We start from the raw sequence: 22,286 nt of genomic DNA, 5'->3' as shown, positions 1-22,286 counted from the left end.
ATACTGATGATTTTTAATATTGAAGATCAAAACGGTCAACATGTTTAAAAAACATATTTTCCTAATCTTGAATAAGCCCCTTATTTACGCGTGATGAGTCCCTCATAAGCAAAAACTATATAAAAGGCAATATATTTGGCAGATGTTTTATTGCACTGGCTGTATACTGACTACTAAGGTATGTTTTTTCATCCATTTTGGTTTTATTTGGAATCTTTGTTGCATTTTTGTCTTAAGAATATTCCCCTTGGTACGCATATCAAGGACACCTTTAGCATATTTTGCACTTTGCATACTGTTGTCCAACATCCATTGTTCCTGCAATTGCAAAACAAGAGCTTATTTTGACGTCAGTATCGCAACTCTCCTTACTGCACACTGCAAGGCGTTGCTCGTCTTCATTAGTCAAATCAGATGCAGAAAAGTAAAACGTAAAACTCCATTGTATCTCAATTCATTTGCTTTCCAGATGCTGTTTATCGTATTATATTCCGTGGTCGTTGTTGCTCTTACTACAGCACAGAACAACTCGTACATAAATATTGTCAATGATGCAGCGAAACAAGTATCGTCCCACCACGCCACCCTCCACGGCCATATCAACACCGTCTTCAACAACCATCCGTTTTACAACACTGGCACCAAAACACCGTCATGTCCAAACCCAAATGATCCATCAGCTGTATTTGAATTGACCTCTACTCCAGAACTAGAAGCCAACTATCCCTTGTAAGTATCTTTCTTTCAACCATTCCTCCTTTGTACAGGCGTACGTAGGCATTGCTGTCCTGCTTTCTTTCGTTTTCACAATTGCACACTGCAGTGTATTATCAGTCTTCATTGCAAAATGGTTGCAGAGTAAATTAATCAGTTATAACTGACAGAATATTACACAATTGCACACAGTATTTCATTGCTAATCATCATTGACAATGTGTCTTTAAAGTTCATTATAGACAAGGTCGAATACTTTGTCAAATTCCTATTTACATTATGATATGTTATTTTTACAGAACATTGATCGCCAATGAACTGGCGACCAGATCACAGTTGGCCACTGTTCTGGCTTCTGAGATTCCCGCTCAATCTGGATTGAATCTGGAAATACCTGTTGATGAACCGTGAGTACTAACTGTAGGTCATAGTCCTCCATTTCCGGGGGTCAATCGTACCCTGGTCTCAAAAACGGGAACTGTTTGCTTGATAATGAAATGTATTGGACAATAACGAAACTTCTTATGGTTGGAGAAGCTAATTATTTTACAGCTTTATAGGTATACGTAAGAGCAGAGCCATTCGTATGGAAAAAGGTCATAAGTCCCAATCGAAAATTAACTCGTTAAACAACTCTTATGATTTATCCGAAAACGTACATTGTTATATACATTGGGGACTGTATTACCTTATATAAAATAGATTAACTTAAAGCTTCATTTGACTATTCTGCCTATTTCAGATTTGACACAGCTGAAACCAAGTGTGCTACAAAAACCAGCAACGTCTGGACATTTACTTCCGCTCAGAATCGTGGTGTCTGTTGGGTACTGCAAGGATTCCAGGATGCTGTCTTTGCTGTAAACTGTGTGTAAGTATGCCTGCTTTATTTCCACTTTATTTGGAGACGAACACTGGAATGCATTAAGATGAAGAACGATTTTATACGATTAAAATAATACCGTCAGATCATGGATTGAATTTGAAGTCACCGTCCGAAGAGACAGAAAACGAAACATCCATATTCACATTAAGTTTTGCTTTAGCCAATGAGCTGCTGAAGACACATCACATCTCAAACGGATTAGAGGATTGCTATATACAGAAAAAAGACCCCTGCTGGTTTGTGACAGTCCGTAACTGAGATCCCACATTCTTGTCGGTGTCACTGAGCTATAAATAGTCACAGAGGTGAACCTGAACTTTTGGTACTGAGACTCTTCATAATCCGACAATTTTATGTGGTCTCAATGCATGAAAGATACACAGTAGTACACTGTAGATAGATAAGGTTTCGTGAGCAGTTCTTATTTCGAAATTCTGATCTTACAGGAACCCCGTTTGTAAAGGATGTGATAGTCAGAAAAGTCAACTGAACAGCTTCACCTCATGGGAACAGAACTTCTGGGCGTCGTTCAACTTCCCAAACTTTCCCAAAGCAGATTCAGGATTTTATCAGACCCAATCAACATCATACAAGAATATCTGCGTACCAAGATTTGAGGTCCGCACCATCTGGGCATATTGTCCACTGATAGCTGATCCTTTGAAGATTGTTCGGGAGCAGATTATTCTGCCTTCGGCTTGTAGTTGTAAGAAGATCCGATGTCAATAGAAAAACATCAACCATTTTTAAATAGTTCATCATTGAGCTATTTGCGTTGTTTATGGTTAAAGGCCTTCATGGCTAAAACATTTTATATTGCGGTCCTGTTACTTTCTTATGTACACTTTAATACTATCTCAATTGTATCATTTGCAAAACTCTAATAAAACATTATGTAAGCCATAGTTAATTGATTTCAGTATTTGAGCAAAGTTTGGGTTGCGGAAAATGTGGAACGCCCTTGACAGGTTCGCATACAGCTAGGGGAAGACAAGTGCTAAACCGTTCAGGGGGATCTAAGGTAATGAATAGATTGGTAGATGCCATACAGAAACCAACAAAAACCATTTGCATTGCCAGTATGAAATACAACCATTTCTCGATACAATTGTTTGCTATGCCCAATAAATGAAACAGCATTCATATACAAAGATTTATTATAAAACACGATCAATGACTATACAAAGCTAACACCTAAACTAATGCGGAATGAGATTCAAAACTCGTAAATTCAGCTCTAGATATTTCTTTTAGAAAGGAATTGGCGCAACAAAATTTGAAAAATATTCAGTGCTTTAATTTGCCCAGATCTTGAAACTTGAAATTGGTCACCGAAAGGCAAAACATCGAAACGAAATAGAAATATCTAGAGTTGTGTTTTACTCAGATTGAAAATAAATAAAAAGGAAAAATGAAACCTGGATTGGGAAACCACATCACCACCCGCCATAGCTGACAGTGGTCTTGGTACATGGGGTTTGGACACAGGAACAGAATGAGGGCACAATGACTTGTTCCCGAATGATAGCTGGGAAACCAACTAAAGGACAATATGCCCATACCGAGATCGATTTATATTGTGGTATACATTTATATTTGAAGGTCACAGTTGAACCTACGTGAGTTGTGGTGGACGTAGAGTAGCTATTACTGCAACCAATACAATCTCCCAATCTGAAATGGAGATCATGAGTTTTTCTATATTCGATAAGCAATTCGACTGTTCGGTAGGTTAGTTTCTTTTACTTATTCGTTCATGTCCCATAGCGGAATTTGAAACACTACTTCCAAGCTTTGTGTTCAGATGATTTTACATATGAAGTCTTAACTGAACTAGAATACGAGCATGTTTATTGCTTATCTGATTTATACCATTGACGTTATTGAAGAATACTAAGACTTGATGCTTCGGCAATTATGAACATCCTGTATCAAAATTTGTACAAACCCTATAGAATGCGTACAAAGGGGGATGATTGAGAAGATAGTAATTTCAAAAACTATCATGTCTCTTCAGCATCTCCATTCTAACCCATGACCGGTATCTATACAATAGCCCTACCGAATAAATGTATTTCTGTGGGTGTTATTATAGTAAATTTATACTCACTGACAAGTAACTGTAAACAGAGGATCTTGGAAGCCCTGGAGAACCCAACATGGTCCACGTAATGCTGAGTTGAAGGAAAACACATTCTGTGCAACTCCGGGACATGTTCGATTGGCTGTGTCGAATCTGCAGTAAAAAAACAATTAAGTCAGTCCAAATTCTTTATGCATATCCAAACCCCCAAAAAATGAGTAGAAGAAGTAATAAAATATTTTTCACCCAAAATTGCGCAAATTTATTTAGATATAATTTATTGAACCCTAATATTTTGTTTCAATAAGTCGCCGAATAGTACATGGAAGCTTTAATATTAATATTTACTTACACTGGATCTGGGGGAACAACAATGGGTCCAGGAACTTCTTGAACTAAAAACTGACCAAACGCGGGCCGTTGATTGAGCTCATTAGTAATTGCTACACTAAAAAATAAAATTGCAAAGTGTTAATAAAATACCTTAAAGCTGCCATGTTCATGTAGGATAATAGTACTTTTACTTTAAGTACTTTTTTTTACTTTTTCCATTTGTCCCACCATACTTTATATTTTACACCAGAGAAAATTGAATGAAAACTTATGATTGGATGTTCATGAAAATGGATGCGGAAAATCGGGGAGTGATCAATACCAAGAGGTTGAGCCAAGGACCAGCTGGTATAAAGGATCCTCGTGAACCACAGTTGTTATCCTTGTAAATGTTGTTATTTCTTTCTTTACAATATATCGCTATCGCTAACGGTTCATAACAAAATCAATTACTAAGTATACTTACACTGGATATCCAGTACCATCAGTTCCAATGTTAAATAATAACGACGGATTGTTAGGTTCAGAACAGTTGACAGTGGAATGAAAGTTGGTACTTAAATCGGCAAAGTTACTGCTGAAATCATTGAACCAACTGTTGCTTAAACCGTAAAATGCTGAACGTTCTGGGGGCTGGGTAACATCGACACCAGCTTCGTTCGGTTGTTGTAAACTAGAACGATCGTTGGTCGTTGCTGAATCTTCTGTTGATTGACTAGATTCGGTTGGTTTTGGTAAAGTAACGCTAGCTGAGTTCTTAGGAGGGCTGGTTCCAGACCCAACTGCCAGTGGCTTGACATCTTTGAGTGATGTGGTTATGTCTAATGCCTTTGTTCCTAGTAGCAAGAGTACTGCCAACGAAATCTTTAAAACCTGAAATAAGAAATAGTACAATACAAAACTGTTTTAATCTTCAAGTTAAAAGATTACTATTCAGGTTATAGAAAATGTCAAGCATGGGTTTCTGCAAGTTTGAGTTTTCGTGTTAGTAAATTGATTGAGTGAAAAAGACAAAGATTCACAAACTGTTGATATTCTTCACGACTATTAAACGTTCAAACTCAAGTCTCTCAGTTCGACCATCAGACTACCAGAATCTTTGCACCGGCCGGCATCTGGAAGAACCTGATTAATCACTGGATTAAGTCGACCGGAGAGCACCGAGGATTGAACTATCGGAGTGGCCACCATTTGCAGTCAGTTGTCGTTATTCGCCCATGTTTTGCTTTGAAAATGTAAAACGGTGTTAACTGATACGAGATAATTTGAGTCAACAGTTGCCACGGACCGATTTTCAACGGGTTTTAGAATTGTCCGGTATCTCATGTCCGTGAAATAATCGCAATTATAACTCATTGTCACTAAGATACGACTTCTAAAAAAGCATGATGTTGGAGAAACTTAAACTTCTTACCTTTCGTGTCATAGTGCCTATCCTAGTTGCTATACCAAATCAAATGAAATTGAATTCGCTTATATACAAAATTTTGGCTATTGTTTGCCATATTTTTAGTTTGAACTCGATTTCACTAATTCATTTAACTAATAAATATTTGGGTTTAAATTGGAAACTAATCCGCGAAGCAAATTACTTGTAGATAAAAAATAACTTAATGTATATGAAAACATATTAGGATAATCCGGGTAATTGTTAAATATTTGATTTTCCACGTTGAAACTAAATCCATTTCTTCAATTTGCATTTAAATCACCGGAAAGCTGGCTATAATTTAACTGTGCATAAAATCTCTCAAAATCTTAATAGATAATTGACCTATAGTATAGCGTCAACATGCCATCCGCCAATTGGTCGTGAGAAAATATATTTTCAGATTTTGACTTTGTGACTTTAATTTTGCCAATGCTTGAACAACATGATACCTTTTTCAATATTTGTTGCGTCATCTCAGTAATAAGTGATTAACATCTGACAAAAGCATAGAGCTGAGGTCACTATCTTCTTGTGGGGGCTACTTGCGTCATTTTGTTGTCATAGTTAACAATCCTTTTAATTATCTACGCTGCGCAAAAAAAAAAAAATAAAAAAAAATTGAAAACCATTCCCAACAATTACGATCTCTCTGTTTTGAATTTTCGACAATTTGGGTTTGTGTTAATTCGGGGTTTTAAAAATTAAAGCGAGATGTTTTGCGATCCATGCTGAAGACGTTTGTGTAAAGTTATTAAAAATAACAGTTTCAAGCATATAGTTGATACAAAAAATAAGGATGCAAATGCATAATTCATCAAAACAACCTTATGACGCTAAAAAATGTATATTTTAAAAAGTTTTCCCATTTTAAGTAATTCGCGTTGATTGCTATCGAGAAACCATCTCAAAGTATTTTATCATGATCAGAATGATTTTTAGTCAATTTTTATTTCAGTACGTGACAGGGTTCTCAGGGCTTTGGCTTTGCAAGATTAGATGACTGAAAAGTGGGGTGTAAAGCTCCATTCCATTCCATTTTCATATGTCAAATTTCAACTCACTAAGATTTAATCTAATAATCTATATATAGTTTAATCTATATTTTAACGAATAGAACAAATAGTTCACCACTCACTGAGCTTTCAACCACTTTTCATTCAGCCATCAACTTCGATACAGTTTGTAAACGTTGATTGTTTAATGACGCCACTTTACACATGTAATTGAAATGAAATGGAGTTATATATCCTAATTTTCTTCACATTATTGGGCAAAAAAAAAACAAGGCAACGACTGTGAGCAATGGAGGATTTCCTCAGGTTGAAACATAGTTGACCAATAACAATAACAGAGTGGTACACCCAGCCACACTGCGACAAACGACACAGTACTCATTTCAAATTCGAATTCCAATTTTTGTACTTAAACTCAAGAGTCGAATAATAGACAAGTCATAAAAATCGAACCTTAAAAACTAAAAAGCTCAATATGAGCATCGAAATGACGGTTATAAAATACGTATACCAAGTAAACATAATAAGCATTTTAAGATGCCGAGTTCACAAAGTTTGTTCTGTAATACCACTGTGCCTACCTTAAATACTAAAAAATCATAATTACCTTAGTATCTCACATATTATAAAAAAAATATCTTGCATTTTCATCCAAGAACAAATCATACAACTACATCAGAGAGAAGGCAGAGAGCAACAAAATTATAAAGGTGTTTGGAAATTCAATACTGCGTCATTTTATCTAATATTACCATTAAATATCACTAGATGCAATGGAGCATTGTAAACATTTGCAAATCAATCTAATATTATTACAGACCCCTGCCTAGTTTCACAACATTTAGCATGTTTCTCAAAATAAAGATTACAATCCCGACTGATAAAAACAATAAAACAACCAAGTAAACAAATTTATTTGTTTGTTTCTAATCGGTAATGTTTAGTAAACAAATCCCTCTCTTATGCAAATGTAGGTAAATATATTATTTTTGCTGTTTTATATTTATTGTTTTTAAAAATTGGTAAAAGAGATTTTGGTATTTCCGTTTTGATTTGGTATAAAAGTTCCTCTCCGACTGACACAACTCATTCAATCATTGTGATCGATCCTGAGCTGTTTCAACCTTCAAAGACAGTTTCTTCAAGTACTTGTACGTATTTCTATTTTTTTGACTTATTTCATTAATTATGGGTTTTTGGCTCAACATCAGTTTTGACTTGTTGGTCTGATGTACTGGAAGCGACACCAAAAAAGTCATTAAAGTGGTACTGCGTTTTATAATTTTGAAACCATTGAGCCGCCAATCCTGGGGTAAACTGCAACTTGTATGACGCTTAATCAAATATCTCTACATGTTATACCATTCAAGTTGGTGGAATTTTGATCAAATTGAAATAGAATATCGACTCCATGGAAGAAGATTGGATTTGTGCCGTAAGTTGCAGTCTAAAATTTAGTATTTAATCAAAATTCAATCTTTCTTTTCAGAAAATGAACGCCTTAAATCTTGTAGTAGTTTTAATAGTTCTATACCAAACCCAGTATTCATCAGCCAAAGATATAACAACTTCGCTTGGTGGATCCAAACCTGTTGCCAATTCCGGAACACCCAATGCTGCAGCAAAATTAGACGGCTCCAGTCGCAGTGGTCTCGGATTTGATACGGCGTTCTTTAACAATTTCAACTCCTTACACGGCGGTGGACTCAACACTGGATACAGTACCTTTGGTGCACAATGTCCCATGCAGACTGATATTTTAGACAATTTAAGATTATCAGATGATCCCGAAGGATATCCTGTGTAAGTTGCCTTTCCCAATATTTTCAAGAATTGCGCATTTTTGTCAATTGTGCCTGTGGATCAATACACTAAAACTGTTTTCGCGAGGACTCGATTAGTACTTTTTTTTCTTTGATTACAGAACCCATCTTGTTTTGAAAAGTGATTACTTTTTTATGAGCAAGAAAACTCGCTCATGCTTTCAGATTGATCTTTGATCATCTGATTCAAAGCAGTCTACTTCGATTCTAATCACTAATGTCTTATTTTAATTCTATCACACCTTTACCTTTTTTTTTCTTTTCATTATTTTTTTTTCATTTAATTTCAGCGATGCCATTGCTGCAGAACTGGCGCTACGTCCCCAATTTGCTGCCTTTTTAGTTGATCAAGCAGTTTTGCCCGGAACTGATCCTACCATTCCCGAAGACCCAAGGTGAGTTTGGATGATATAGATCCTTTTCATGGTAGCTTGGCAGGAGCTTATCCGTTGCTGTCAACATGGATATGCTTCGGATATTCAGATCATTTTGGAAGTAACCGGATGCCACAGAACAGGGCAACAGGGGCTCTTTACGAGAGTGAAGATTCCAAATTTGTTTATCAGGGACACAAGTATAAAATGCCACATTCTAAATATCAAAATTACATCGAATGATGTGCCAAAAATCACCGACTTAAATACATATGAATCAATTTTTTCTTCAGATTTTTAACAGCCAATATGACCTGTCCTTTCATCCGCAAACAATTATGGAGCTTCTTCAAGAATAGTAGCAGCATCTGTTGGGTTCTCCAGAATTTCCAGGCACAGATACTCTATGCCGATTGTCTGTAAGTCTACCTACATTTATTTCATATTTAAATCTAACTGCTCAGAGGCTAATGTTAAAGGTCTTGAATTTATTTTGATTGACTTCAAATGAGACTTTCAAAATCCATCTGATGTTCTGGGTCATGTAATATTCACCCGACTGAATATCCCATTCAATAAAGACTTTTTTACTCTATGTAAATGATTTGTATTGTCGGCCAATGTTCGTGTTTTTTAGTAAACGAGATCTAAAGATTGACAATTTGATGCAATTGACGACATTATAATTTGACAGAACTCTATGTGCTCTAAATTTGGAAGATTAACTGACGTGTAATCCTTGAATCTTTTGTTTTTCAGCTTCAAGACCTGTCAATTCTGTTCTAATCCATTTGGTTTCAACACCGAGAACCAATGTTTGAAGCAGTACGAGACCGTCTCAGCCTACGTGTTCTGTCCTAGCATCGGGTTCCCTCGAATCATCAGTGAACGCTTCATCATCCCCAGATACTGTACCTGCAAGGTCGTCAACTGTCAAACCCAGACACTGCACCATCCCGGTATTGGTGGATACGGTGGTTTCGGTACCTTTGGAAAGAAATAAGCGTTTCTTCCACTATATATTTTATTTATTTTAATATATTTTATCTAGGTTAGGTTTTATGTTATCTTTATTGTATTTGTATACGCTATGTCCTTTGCAACTTAGAACTAGACGATTCGTTAAATATTCCCAGTTTTTTAAAGAAAAAACATTCGTGTGATTATGAATTACATAAATAGGTATACTTATCGTATCTTTCTGTGTGTTTAAACTAGTTGTTGGTAAATGATTGTCTTATATCTCTATTCAATTCTATTTCAATATTTATGATATTAAATCAATATTCATAATAATTCGGCTTTTTCAAAGAGATCATGGGTGAAGCTTGGGGCAAAGACAAACCTCAAACCTTTATACAACCAGAACGGATTTATCCCTCACACCCACTACCTAGCAATATGAAAGGGTTTTAGTAATGGGCTGTATACTTTATGCACAAGACCAAAGACACTACAAAATTATAATTTTATGCCCTTTATTCCCAAAACTGATTTGACTGCTGATTTATTTATTTCTTAAAATCATGACAAACAGATCATTGCTAAATTAAGACACTAAGCTCTATGTATAGTGTCGTGACCTACACCAATATCTGAGACTAGATCAGCACCGTTATGTACCACTCCGTGTCTTACAGCTCCAGTTTTAAATAATGGACCTCCTATCTTAGCTTCATGTATTCCTATTCCATTACCAAAGCCTTGATTAATACCACCAAAACCATGTCCAATACCAGTACTAGTATGTCCTATGCTGGAACCAATGCCAGTGTCTAAACCATTTCCAATTCTACTACCAACACCATGTCCAATACTAGTGCTGGGACCAATACCAGAACCAACACCGTGTCCAATGCCAGAAGCAACACCGTGTCCACCAATACCAGTACCAACACCATGTCCAATACCAGGACCAACTCCATGTCCAATGCTGGAACCAATACCAGAATCACCACCGTGTCCACCAATACCAGAACCAACACCATGTCCAATACTGGAACCAATACCATGTCCAATACCAGTACCAACACCATGTCCACCAATACCAGAACCAATTCCATGTCCAATGCTGGAACCAACACCATGTCCAATGCTGGAACCAACAACATGTCCACCAATACCAGAACCAACACCATGTCCGATACCAGTACCAACATCATGTCCAATACTGGAACCAATACCATGTCCAATACCAGTACCAACACCATGTCCACTAATACCAGAACCAACACCATGTCCACTAATACCAGTACCAACACCATGTCCAATACCAGTACCAACACCATGTCCACTAATACCAGAACCAACACCATGTCCACTAATACCAGAACCAATTCCATGTCCTCTAATACCAGAACCCACACCACGTCCACTAATACCAGAACCCATTCCATGCCCAATACCAGTACCAACACCATGCCCAATGCTGGAACCAATACCAGAACCAACACCATGTCCAATACCATGTCCTATGCTGGAACCAATACCAGTGCCAACACCATGTCCACTAATACCAGTACCAACACCATGTCCACTAATACCAGTACCAACACCATGTCCACTAATACCAGTACCAACACCATGTCCACCAATACCAGTACCAACACCATGTCCACCAATACCAGTACCAACACCATGTCCACTAATACCAGTACCAACACCATGTCCACTAATACCAGTACCAACACCATGTCCACTAATACCAGTACCAACACCATGTCCACTAATACCAGTACCCATTCCATGTCCAATGCTGGAACCGATGCCAATTCCTAAACCATGTCCACCAATACCAGAACCAACACCATGTCCAATACTGGAACCAATACCAGAACCAACACCGTGTCCACCAATACCAGTACCAACACCATGTCCACCTATACCAGTACCAACACCATGTCCAATACCAGTACCAACATCATGTCCTCTAATTCCAGTACCAACACCATGTCCACTAAGACCAGTACCAATTCCATGTCCAATGCTGGAACCGATGCCAATTCCTATACCATGTCCACCAATACCAGAACCAACACCGTGTCCACCAATACCAGAACCAACACCATGTCCAATACTGGAACCAATACCAGTACCAGCAGCATGTCCACCAATACCAGTACCAACACCATGTCCAATACCAGTACCAACACCATGTCCACTAATAGCAGTACCAATACCATGTCCAATGCTGGAACCGATGCCAATTCCTAAACCATGTCCACCAATACCAGAACCAACACCGTGTCCACCAATACCAGTACCAACACCGTGTCCACTAATACCAGAACCAACACCATGTCCAATACTGGAACCAATACCAGTACCAACAGCATGTCCACCAATACCAGTACCAACACCATGTCCAATACCAGTACCAACACCATGTCCTCTAATTCCAGTACCAATACCATGTCCACTAATACCAGTACCAACACCATGTCCACTAATACCAGTACCAATTCCATGTCCAATGCTTGAACCGATGCCAATTCCTAAACCATGTCCACCAATACCAGAACCAACACCGTGTCCACCAATACCAGAACCAACACCATGTCCAATACTGGAACCAATACCAGTGCCAACTCCGTGTCCACCAATACCAGAACCAACACCATGTCCAATACCAGTACCAGTACCAACACCGTGTCCACCAATACCAGTACCAACACCATGTCCAATACCAGTACCAACGCCGTGTCCACCAATACCAGAACCAACACCATGTCCATCAATACCAGTACCAACACCATGTCCATCAATACCAGAACCAACACCGTGTCCAATACCAGAACCAACACCATGTCCATCAATACCAGTACCAACACCATGTCCATCAATTCCAGTGCCAACACCATGTCCACTAATACCTGAGCCGACACCGTGTCCACTAATACCAAGTCCAATACCATCGAATTGATTATCTTTGAATCCGGCACCGAAACCTATCCCAAAATCGTTTTGGTTACGAGAAATAAAGCTCGAGTCTTTAAATGCAGTATTGCTGAATCCAGTATTATGAAAAATGTCATCTTGGAAACCGAATCCAGCGCCAACACTGTCGGTGAGACCAACAGTGCCTAAATCATTAAAACCAAATGAATTGATTCCGGACCTCTTGGTCGATTTTGGAAAAATTTTGGCTGCGACTGACTTTCCATTGGTTTTGCTGATGACTGGCGCTGTGATGGCTGGAGCAGTTAGACTAAGCACGAACAATAGGACAGCTTTGGTTTGTAAGACCTAAAAAAGAATCATACATGACAAATCATCGAAGAATAGATCCATCAAAAGCTGTACAAATATTCAATATACGAGCAAAACCTGCAATAATACTCTCAATTTTTGCTGCAATGCTTCGATTTCCGGTAGACTGATCAAAGCTAAATGGATGAACAAGGTTAGCACCGTGGTAGCTTTGTTTTTAATTTCTGGCCTAATAAAATATTAGCTCCTCAAAAAGAGATGCCCAGTGGACAAATCAAGTGGCAGAGTGACATCATGTGTCCCGGAAGAGTGAGCACATCCCGCCCTTTGGGGTTGACCATTGACACATGTAATAAACGACGTTCACTCAGCAAATCAGAACAAAAAAAAAACAGAAAAGAAATTAACCGTGGTACAAAGCACACAAAATTTTAAAACAAGAATGAAAATATTGGAAAAAATTAGATTTACCTTCATGGCTGGATTTCCGATATAATACAAAAAATCTCGTTCATTTGAAGTTTTTATAGAAAAAGATTTATGGGAAAATAGAATTCTTAGATCATCTTAAAACATATATAAACTATCATCTCCGAGTGCAAAACAATTTATTGGACAATAAACCTTCTAATATACGCTAATCCGATACTTAATATTTATGTGAATGCATATCGTTAACCGGGCACTGGGTTGAAAATGAAATGGAATTTTACTGTTTGAACATGATTATAAACGCAGTGCGCAATTATGAAAATTTTCCAACAACACCGACCTGTTCTTCTTCCTTTGAAAAAAATGTGTACAGCCTGAAGGATTTGGGGCTCCCTTTTAACGCCAAATCCGTATGACATGATCTATTTTTCAGCTCTATTGACATTCATTATGACTGAGGAGAGTGTCCTGCAAACACTATCAGAACGACCTTCCCGAAACAAATGCAACCACTCTGAGGTTATGTTGTCCAGTCGGCTTCCCTTCCGTTTTGTTTACATAGCTGAAAATTTATAATGTTCATGATAAAACCATTAGCCTAATTAAATTCAAATAAAAGTTTTGATAAGAGTAGCGTTTCCTTAACTGATGTATTCGTTTTTAAAAATAAGAAATGTAAGGGAGAGAACCTATTGCTTTGTTTCATCCAGTAATAATAGCCTGCCAGATAGATGAGCCGAAGACCAGTTGACGGACCCCAAGCATGAATTATGACTATCGTGAAAATATGGAAAAGAAATATCTTCATATAATACAATGGACAAAAAGGGTATGACATAGCTCTTTTGTTACATTTTTAAAAATGTTCAGTGCTTTTTTGCTTCTTATACTTTTTAATTTCTAATAAACAAAAGCACGTCTCATACTGCCTCCATGTTTTCGGGTAAAACATTCACAAAACCTCATCAGGACAATGGGTTTGAAAATTGATTTATTTATTTATTATGGTGTGTGGCAAAGCAGCCAAAGTGTGAATTGGCCGTCTATACAATAATATTTAGCCCTAAAACTAACCTGAAATACAGTGGAAGACCCCCTGCTGGAATGACCCAGGATATATTTGGTAGTTTATGAATAGTTGATAGTAAAAACTAATGATCTGTAACAAAGACACTGCAGATTCTTCCCTGGTGTTTTATGTGATAACTGAACTTTGTCACTGGACACTAGCAGAGTTTGGCTTAGTGTATTTGTACAGCATCGATTAGTCATAGGTTATTTTACAGGATTTTGCATCTTTGTCTTCTTTTTCCCACCGGTTTCCCCCTGTCAATGATGCAGGTAAGAGGGACTCGAAAAGCGTCTAGTCGTTCGGATGGGACAATAAAACGAGGCCCCGGCAAGCGCCGCCACTGGTTTTGAATCGTGTGATAAGAAATGTCGTTGAACCCCATTATGTTAAATCACATACCACATAATTCCCTACCCTTCCTCAACCCCTTCCTCAAAAAATTAGTGTGCAGACATACTTGTGCTCTAAGGTTGAAAACTTCCGCTCAGTGTGATAATTCAAAGCTTGGGTTAATGACCAAAGTAACTGGTAGTTTCATGGCCTGTGAACTTATAAGAAGGAAATACTCATACAAAAATATATTTTATTTAACCAAGACTGTCGAAATTGTACACCTATATTTTTTACAATTTTCTTCTTTAAAAGGTTTAGTAATCGTAGTGACCTCCGACAAGACCGTGTCCTCCGACGAGACCATGTCCTCCGACAAGACCGTGTCCGGCAACTCCTCCGACAATACCGTGTCCTCCGACAAGACCATGTCCGGCAACTCCTCCGACGAGACCATGTCCTCCGACAAGACCATGTCCTCCGACAAGACCGTTTCCTCCGACTAGACCATGTCCTCCGACAAGACCGTGTCCTCCGACGAGACCATGTCCTCCGACAAGACCGTGTCCGGCAACTCCTCCAAAACCGTGTCCTCCGACAAGACCGTGTCCTCCGACGAGACCATGTCCTCCGACAAGACCGTGTCCGGCAACTCCTCCAAAACCGTGTCCTCCGACGAGACCATGTCCTCCGACAAGACCGTGGCCGGCAACTCCTCCGACAAGACCGTGTCCTCCAGCGAGGCCGTGTCCGGCAACTCCTCCAAAACCGTGTCCTCCGACAAGACCGTGTCCAGCAACTCCTCCTCTAACTCCGTTAAGACCATATCCGTATCCAAGGCCTTGTCTTCCGAAACCGAAACCATGTCCAACACCAACAATGCCTTGTCCTCCGACAAGACCGTGTCCGGCAACTCCATTGAGACCATGGCCATAAGCTCCGACGATTCCGTGACCTAAACCAAAACCAGCAACAAGTCCGTGTCCACCAACAAGACCACGACCAGCAATACCATGTCCGGCGATTCCACGACCGAAACCAGCAACTCCGTGACCGAGTCCAAGACCAGCAACAGCATGTCCGGTACCAATGATACCATGACCGACTCCGGCTCCGAAAAATCCTTTTCCGAAACCTAATCCTGCAAATCCACGTCCGAAACCATTGTTATAACCATAACCGTAGCCATTACCATTTCTGAGTCCAGCACCAGCAATATTGTATTGGGCGGCAGCTGTGGCGATACAGACAGCGATAACGAGGAGAGCCTGAAATAAAAATTTGTTGGATATTAGATATTGCTTACAATACAGAAAGAAGTTTACCATATTGTACGAATACCATATTCTTGTTCAGACTTCCTGAACACCCGATGCCACTTTGCAACAGCATGTGCCAATTCGGCACTCTATCTAAGAAGTGCTCAAGCGTTCTGATTTTATATAACGAAAAGAGTCATATCGTTGCGTGTTTTCTTCTCATAAATAAAATGATAATGCTTATTGATATGAAACGGTGATAACCCGTCTACTTTGCTTTTTTTTAGTAAAGACTAGATGAGTCCAAGCCGTCCAAAGAGAACTTAAACCCAGTGAATTAAGGTTTTGAGAACAATAAAACCTTTCGAATCTAACAAATAAATATATACATTACCTGCATGGTGAAAGAATTGAAGTTTTCTTGAAGACAGAAATTGATCAGATGATGTTTGATCGTTGCTTCTGTTGCCTTATATACACTACCAACTCTCTTAAACTAAGCAGAGCGCTCTAATGAATTCAAAACTCCCCAATAAAATCGAGAATAAAAATCTTTAATCAACAGTAAATCTTTTGTGAGTTTTATTTTACTTATATATTATCTTCTTATTAATAATTCGAAATAAAATTTTATAGATTTTGCGGTGTCTAGGGAATTACCCAAAGGGAATAAAATGTTCATGGGCAGAAGGGATTTTTGGAGTTAAAGATCGCGAGGTCATATTTTTGTGGCCAGTTAAATAAAAATTAATTTGAAAATTCATTTATAGTCCTATATTATAATACCTATATTAAACTATAAATTTTATTATTGGTGAATATAAATAAGGCTCGTAAAAGTGCGAAGATGTGAAATGAAAATTATAATATTATTGCTCTTAAAATGATGCGGTCATCTGGTTTTGCTTAATAATTCTCTCTTTGTGATTTTGCCGAGTTCCCTTTTTCCCTTTTGTCAATGGTGAGATCGGACGGGCATTTTAACAGAAATTTGGCATAGTAAGAAATTCAATGAAATATTAGAGACGCTGTGAGTTCTCACGAATTTTCAACATATTTGGAAAGGTAATGCCATAAGGTACGAAGAAATGCGGCAACATGCTCCAATTAGTCTTAATGAAAGCGCTATTAAAATTTTTGTTAATCTTCATTCATAACGGTTTACATCTACCGAAATCAATGAAGAAAGGCAATGCACTCACATCTGTCGACTGGAAATATTATTCCTGTGAGCTTAGTGTTTCACTACAATTAGACTGTCATATCATATATTTATTCGCCAATTGTAATTTCATTTATGCATTACTTGTAAATTCTTGGCTGTATTTGAGAAGATATGAATGAATTATTATTTATCTTTTAGAATACCATTAATACATTAGGATAAAAGACTCCACTATTGCAGAAGCAAGTTTGAACGGGAACCACTGGCGTAGACTGGAAGATGAGGCTCAACAAATGGGACTTTTAAATGTGTCATTGATGCACATACAACTTCTTGACAAACTATTTGTCTATTCCCTCTAATATCGTACGTCGTGTATCAGTTAAAATCGTACCTGCTAGACATTCTGTTAATGGATATACCTAACAATTTTATTTTGGTATTGGAACTACTTGAATCTGTAACCTCAAGCGCAATGAAAAAATTAGTTTATTTAAATGTCTGCCAATGTCGCTTGTTGGACAATTCAAATAAATTTTCAAGCTATTACAGTTAAATCTTCAATACATACTACATTGTTACTGATCGACTTTCTTTGAAAAGACATATTTAAAAATTATGGTAGGAGTTACTTCCCTTGAAAGAGAAATGTTTCTTTTACTTGTTCGCCCTTATATTTATGTAAGAGTGTGTCCTGTGATCACTTGAATTTGGGTCCAAAGTTTATTCACAAAATGTTCCCCGGTACTTCCCTTAGAGTGGAATCGATAAAATTGGCAATGATATTCTGTTACTGGACATACCTAACAATTATATTTTGGTATTGGAACTACGTGAGTCTGTAACCTCAAGCGTAATAAACAATAAGTTTTATTTAAATGTCTGCCAATGTCGCTTGTTGGACAATTCAAATAAATTTTCAAGCTATTACTGTGAAATCTTCAATACATACTACATTGTTACTGATCGACTTTCTTTGAAAAGCCATATTTAAAAATTATGGTAGGAGTTACTTCCCTTGAAAGAGAAATGTATCTTTTACTCGTTCGCCCTTATATTTATGTAAGAGTGTGCCCTATGATCACTTGATTTGGGTCCAAAGTGTATTCACAAAATGTTCACTGGCACTTCCCTTAGAATGGATTCGATAAAATTGGCAACCCCCCCCCCCTTCACCCCAATCCAAAGATCTTGGATCCGTCACTGGGGTGAGGATCAGCTACTTTTCAATCCACTCTGAAACACGAGAAAGAGATAAACTTCAAGACAACAATTTGACTGACTTCATTTATCGGAGTTGCTACCCTTTTCCTAAGAACAGAAAACTGCTATTTTGTTGAGCTTTTATTGTCAAAGTCTTATAATAGTGGCACATGTGATGAATAAATACGTTTTCAAAGGTTATACCGTTCATTGAAATTTGTTTCATTATCACAGATAATTTTAATATGATTATCAAGATGAACACAAAGGCTTTTAGTTACTGATCGTAAAAAATGACAATTAAGCTGATAGTCATAATGTTGCGATATCAGAATCCTCTTCTGAAGAATTCGCTTCCTAATTTCTTCTTATGATATATATGTTTTTCTTCCCATAACCTTGTTTGGATAATATGTAAGCGCCAAAGGGGCCATTGACTAAATCGAATTGAATAGACCATAGAATGTAACAAACCAGACAGAGTTCTGGATCTAAGTAAGTGACGCGAGACGTTAAATGGTGCTCAGTATCAAATCTCTGGACGGTCAGCTGAAACCGATCACTACTTTCAATAGATGATTTATCAAAGAATGTCTCACACACAGTAGCGAGGCTAGAAAGTACAGTTTGATGAATGGTGACATCTCTGATATTTTTTTCAACTCAGATTTTTTACATTGTGTTCTGAATCCCTTCAGCATACTTCTTGCACAATATCAGCTCAAAAATCGAAAAAATATTGGTCAAAATTATTGGTTTTTGTACAGTTGGTTACGAGTAATTCTGTAAAAAAATCTACTCTGAGGATCTGATTGTGCCGACTGATTAGACTATTAAGGCAATTATTGGTAATCAAATGAAAGATTATCTCAGGATTGGAAACTCTATTAAATGATTGGTCGCTCACAATTGCAACCAATGAAATAACAGTGTGTCAATTCCGATATTACATTAATTTCCGCGTAACGGATTAGTGAAATTAATAATAAAATTAATCCCATACACTGTCCTTAATCCAATTGCTTCGAAATATAATAGACTGTATGTTAAATCGATGCAAATGCAACCATTAACATGTGATAATCCAATAGGAATCGCTTCCGGATCGAGGATTAAGGATTTCTACATTATTAATTATATCGATATTCCGTATTCCGTATTCCCATTCCGGATGGGAAGAAATAAGATAGAATTCGCAGACAAACCCCCAAACATGATACAGTTATACTTTTCACTCCAACTGCTCGACATTATTTGTCAAAAATGGAAGTCATATACGACCAAGAAAAACCTCAAACCCCACCACTCATTTTAAACAAAACCATAAACAGTTTAAAATATAATCTTTATCCAGTATAAAATAGTAAAAAAATGACATTACAAGAAGGTAACCAAAGATCGGCATTTTCTATGACATACAAATAACCTAGCACAATTTTATCGTATACTACTTAAGGAGTTAACAAAAAACTTCTCACCCATCAATGTAAAATTTTCGAAACCTTGCGATTAAGAAAATCACGAAGGAGCATTATTTACATCATTCAAAATTTGTAAACTGGTGAAACATTGTGCATAATCAGTTTCAACAGTGTAAAATGTCGAAACGTTGTGTCTAATAACCCACGAGTAGTATACCACACGATTGTGCCATGTTAGTGTATGTGCTCTATATCCCGAGATTTAAAATTTATGCCTAATATTTAGGATTGTAATGGTTATCAATATTCTTATTGTAAGAATTGAAGTTATTGCTTGGGTGCCCGTTGTAGTTGCCAACTTGGTGAGCATAGTCGTTACCCTTTGGTTTGTAGTCGTTGGATTTTGGGCTGTAATCATTGGATTGATGAGCGTTGTTGTAGTTATTTGGTTTGTAGTTGTAGTCATTAGATGGATGAGAGTTGTATCCAACGGGTTGGTATTTTGGTTGTTGATAGCCATTTGATTGGTGAGCGTTGTATCCAATTGGTTGGTACTTTGGTTGCTGGTTGTTGTAATCGTTTGAAGGATGGCCATTGTAGTTATTGTCGTGTCCATTGTATCCAACGGGTTGGTATTTCTGTGGTTGTTTGTTGTAGTCATTTGAAGGATGAGAATTGTCGTATTGTTGGTAGTTGGCTGGCTTATAGTCATTGGTTTTGTGATCATTATTGTAATTGTTTGGCTTGTACCCGTAGTTGTTGTCTGTGTGTTGGTTGTAATCATTGGATGGCTTGTAGTCATTGACCTGGTGTTGGTTGTAGTCAGTTGGTTTATAATCGTTGATTGGGTGTTGGTTGTATCCTGTTGGCTTGTAGTCGTTGATAGGATGTTGGTTGTAGTTGTTGGTTGGCTTGTAGTCGTTGATTGATTGTTGGTTGTAGCCTGTTGGCTTGTAGTCGTTGATTGGGTGTTGGTTGTATCCAGTTGGTTTGTAGTCGTTGATTGGGTGTTGGTTGTATCCAGTTGGCTTGTAGTCGTTGATTGGATGTTGGTTGTATCCAGTTGGCTTGTAGTCGTTGATTTGGTGTTGGTTGTATCCAGTTGGCTTGTAGTCGTTGATTGGGTGTTGGTTGTATCCAGTTGGCTTGTAGTCGTTGACTTGGTGTTGGTTGTATCCAGATGGCTTGTAGTCGTTGATTGGGTGTTGGTTGTAGTTATATTGTGGCTTGTAGTCGTTGCCTTGGTTTTGATTGTAGCTATTGGTTGGTTTGTAGTCGTTGATTGGTTGTTGGTTGTATCCAGATGGTTTGTAATCATTAATGGGTTGGTGGTTGTAGTTATCTGAGTGTCCGTCAACGTGTGGACCGAAGCCGGTAATGTGGTTATCTTTATGGCCATTGCTGGGATAGGTTTGGTGATCTTTTCCATAAGAGGGAGCGCCATATTTAGGAACAACAGCTTCAGAAACTCCGTTGAAGCCACCGGCGATAGCATGCCCAACACCAAGTTGTCGACCAGCGGCATAAGGTCCATTATAAGGACCAGCTCCGAAACCAAAACCAAGTTTACCAAGACCGTTTCCGAATCCAAATGTGTTGATGCCTTTACCAGAGAGTGGATTGACGAGACTCTTTCCAAAACCATAATCTTCACTCTTTACACCATATCCAACGGGGGCGACATGGTTGTCGAGGTTCTTATGTGGACCTCCGTATCCAGATACACCATGTCCAAAAGAATGGTCGTCATGTTTGAGACCAACGGGACCATCAACTGGGGAGATGGCACCGATTTTAACAGATGGTGTTTTGATATCGTGAACAGGAGCAATTCCGTGGTTGTCATGACCAAGATTGTGGTCATCATGACCAAGGTGGTTGTCGTGTTTCAAGTCGTGGTTGTCAATTCCGTGACTATCATGACCATATCCATGACTATCTTTACCAAGACTGTGTCCATCATGACCTAAATCATGTACATCATGATTATTGTGTCCAATTTTATCAGCATAAAGCTTGCTACCAAGAACTTTACCAACTTTACCTCCAACAATGGCGTCGTTTCCGTAACTGATGCTTTGAGCTACAGCTGCAGAAATGCAGAGAGCGAAAAGAAAAACCTGAAATATACAAATTTATAATTGTACAAGCTAAGGAAGTGTTGCTAGAAAGTGTAAGAAGGACATCTCCGTGAGTCTTGGACTAGAACGTCTTCCTCGTACAAAATCAATTCTTGATGTATCCATCATGGTCCCGACGGAAATACTCGAGCCAATTTCGATGTTCCGTTTTTCTATCGTTTTTGGAACTTTATTTCATTTTAAATAGAAAATCCCAATTCGACTAAAAATAAATACGCGGTAGCTGTTTTTGAACCGAAGTGAGATACGTCCCCGTTTTAAGAATAGTATATATCTTAACATGGTAATAAGCCTTCCTACGACCACAACTTGCACAGGAGGCTACAGCAAGGTCGCGAGGTAGCCTTTAGTGAAAATAGTTCCTTACCTGCATTCTGATTGTAAGAAGGTGTCTTG

The 22,286-nt window shown here is 38.0% G+C and overlaps 5 protein-coding genes across 5 annotated transcripts; 3 read left to right on the top strand and 2 right to left on the bottom strand.

Annotated features, from left to right (window-relative positions):
• Window positions 1-467: 467 nt before the first annotated feature.
• On the top strand, window positions 468-2,504 carry LOTGIDRAFT_238004 (hypothetical protein; the record flags this gene model as incomplete). Its single annotated transcript, XM_009048715.1, has 4 exons — window positions 468-729; window positions 1,014-1,121; window positions 1,457-1,585; window positions 2,047-2,504. Coding segments are annotated over 4 exons (782 nt in total), but the record flags the coding sequence as incomplete, so codon positions are not given.
• A 532-nt stretch (window positions 2,505-3,036) lies between these two features.
• LOTGIDRAFT_172134 (hypothetical protein) lies at window positions 3,037-5,442 on the bottom strand (the record flags this gene model as incomplete). Its single annotated transcript, XM_009048714.1, has 5 exons — window positions 3,037-3,274; window positions 3,711-3,836; window positions 4,036-4,131; window positions 4,483-4,889; window positions 5,431-5,442. The coding sequence occupies 5 exons, from the start codon at window positions 5,440-5,442 to the stop codon at window positions 3,037-3,039; spliced, it is 879 nt and encodes a 292-aa protein (XP_009046962.1).
• Window positions 5,443-7,872: 2,430 nt separating this feature from the next.
• LOTGIDRAFT_172133 (hypothetical protein) lies at window positions 7,873-9,661 on the top strand (the record flags this gene model as incomplete). The annotated part of the gene is made up of 5 exons (XM_009048713.1): window positions 7,873-7,896; window positions 7,951-8,264; window positions 8,575-8,679; window positions 8,952-9,077; window positions 9,418-9,661. 5 exons carry the CDS (start codon window positions 7,873-7,875, stop codon window positions 9,659-9,661), a joined length of 813 nt encoding a protein of 270 aa, XP_009046961.1.
• Window positions 9,662-11,541: 1,880 nt separating this feature from the next.
• LOTGIDRAFT_199784 (hypothetical protein) lies at window positions 11,542-15,972 on the top strand. The gene is given in 3 exon segments (XM_009048712.1): window positions 11,542-11,827; window positions 15,032-15,192; window positions 15,208-15,972. 3 exon segments carry the CDS (start codon window positions 11,557-11,559, stop codon window positions 15,658-15,660), a joined length of 885 nt encoding a protein of 294 aa, XP_009046960.1. The 5' UTR covers window positions 11,542-11,556; the 3' UTR covers window positions 15,661-15,972.
• A 3,682-nt stretch (window positions 15,973-19,654) lies between these two features.
• On the bottom strand, window positions 19,655-22,286 carry LOTGIDRAFT_238002 (hypothetical protein). The gene is made up of 3 exons (XM_009048711.1): window positions 22,258-22,286; window positions 21,674-21,869; window positions 19,655-21,412 (listed from the first exon to the last, which is right to left on the bottom strand). Exons 1-3 carry the CDS (start codon window positions 22,261-22,263, stop codon window positions 20,025-20,027), a joined length of 1,590 nt encoding a protein of 529 aa, XP_009046959.1. The 5' UTR covers window positions 22,264-22,286; the 3' UTR covers window positions 19,655-20,024.

This window comes from Lottia gigantea (assembly GCF_000327385.1).
Source record: "Lottia gigantea unplaced genomic scaffold LOTGIsca_127, whole genome shotgun sequence".
Taxonomy (NCBI): domain Eukaryota; kingdom Metazoa; phylum Mollusca; class Gastropoda; family Lottiidae; genus Lottia; species Lottia gigantea.
This window is presented reverse-complemented; position numbering and strand designations above follow the sequence as displayed.

Bases quoted from the DNA above. Each gene is read 5' to 3' on its own strand.
- LOTGIDRAFT_199784 (XM_009048712.1), top strand. From the start codon at position 11,557: ATGTCCAATACCAGTACCAACATCATGTCCTCTAATTCCAGTACCAAC. The intron at 11,828-15,031 runs GTACCAATACCA...TAGTAATCGTAG, and splicing joins CACCATGTCCACTAATAGCA to TGACCTCCGACAAGACCGTG.
- LOTGIDRAFT_238002 (XM_009048711.1), bottom strand. The intron at 21,413-21,673 runs GTCATGATAGTC...CCGTTGGATATG, and splicing joins TAAAGATAGTCATGGATATG to GTGTAAAGAGTGAAGATTAT.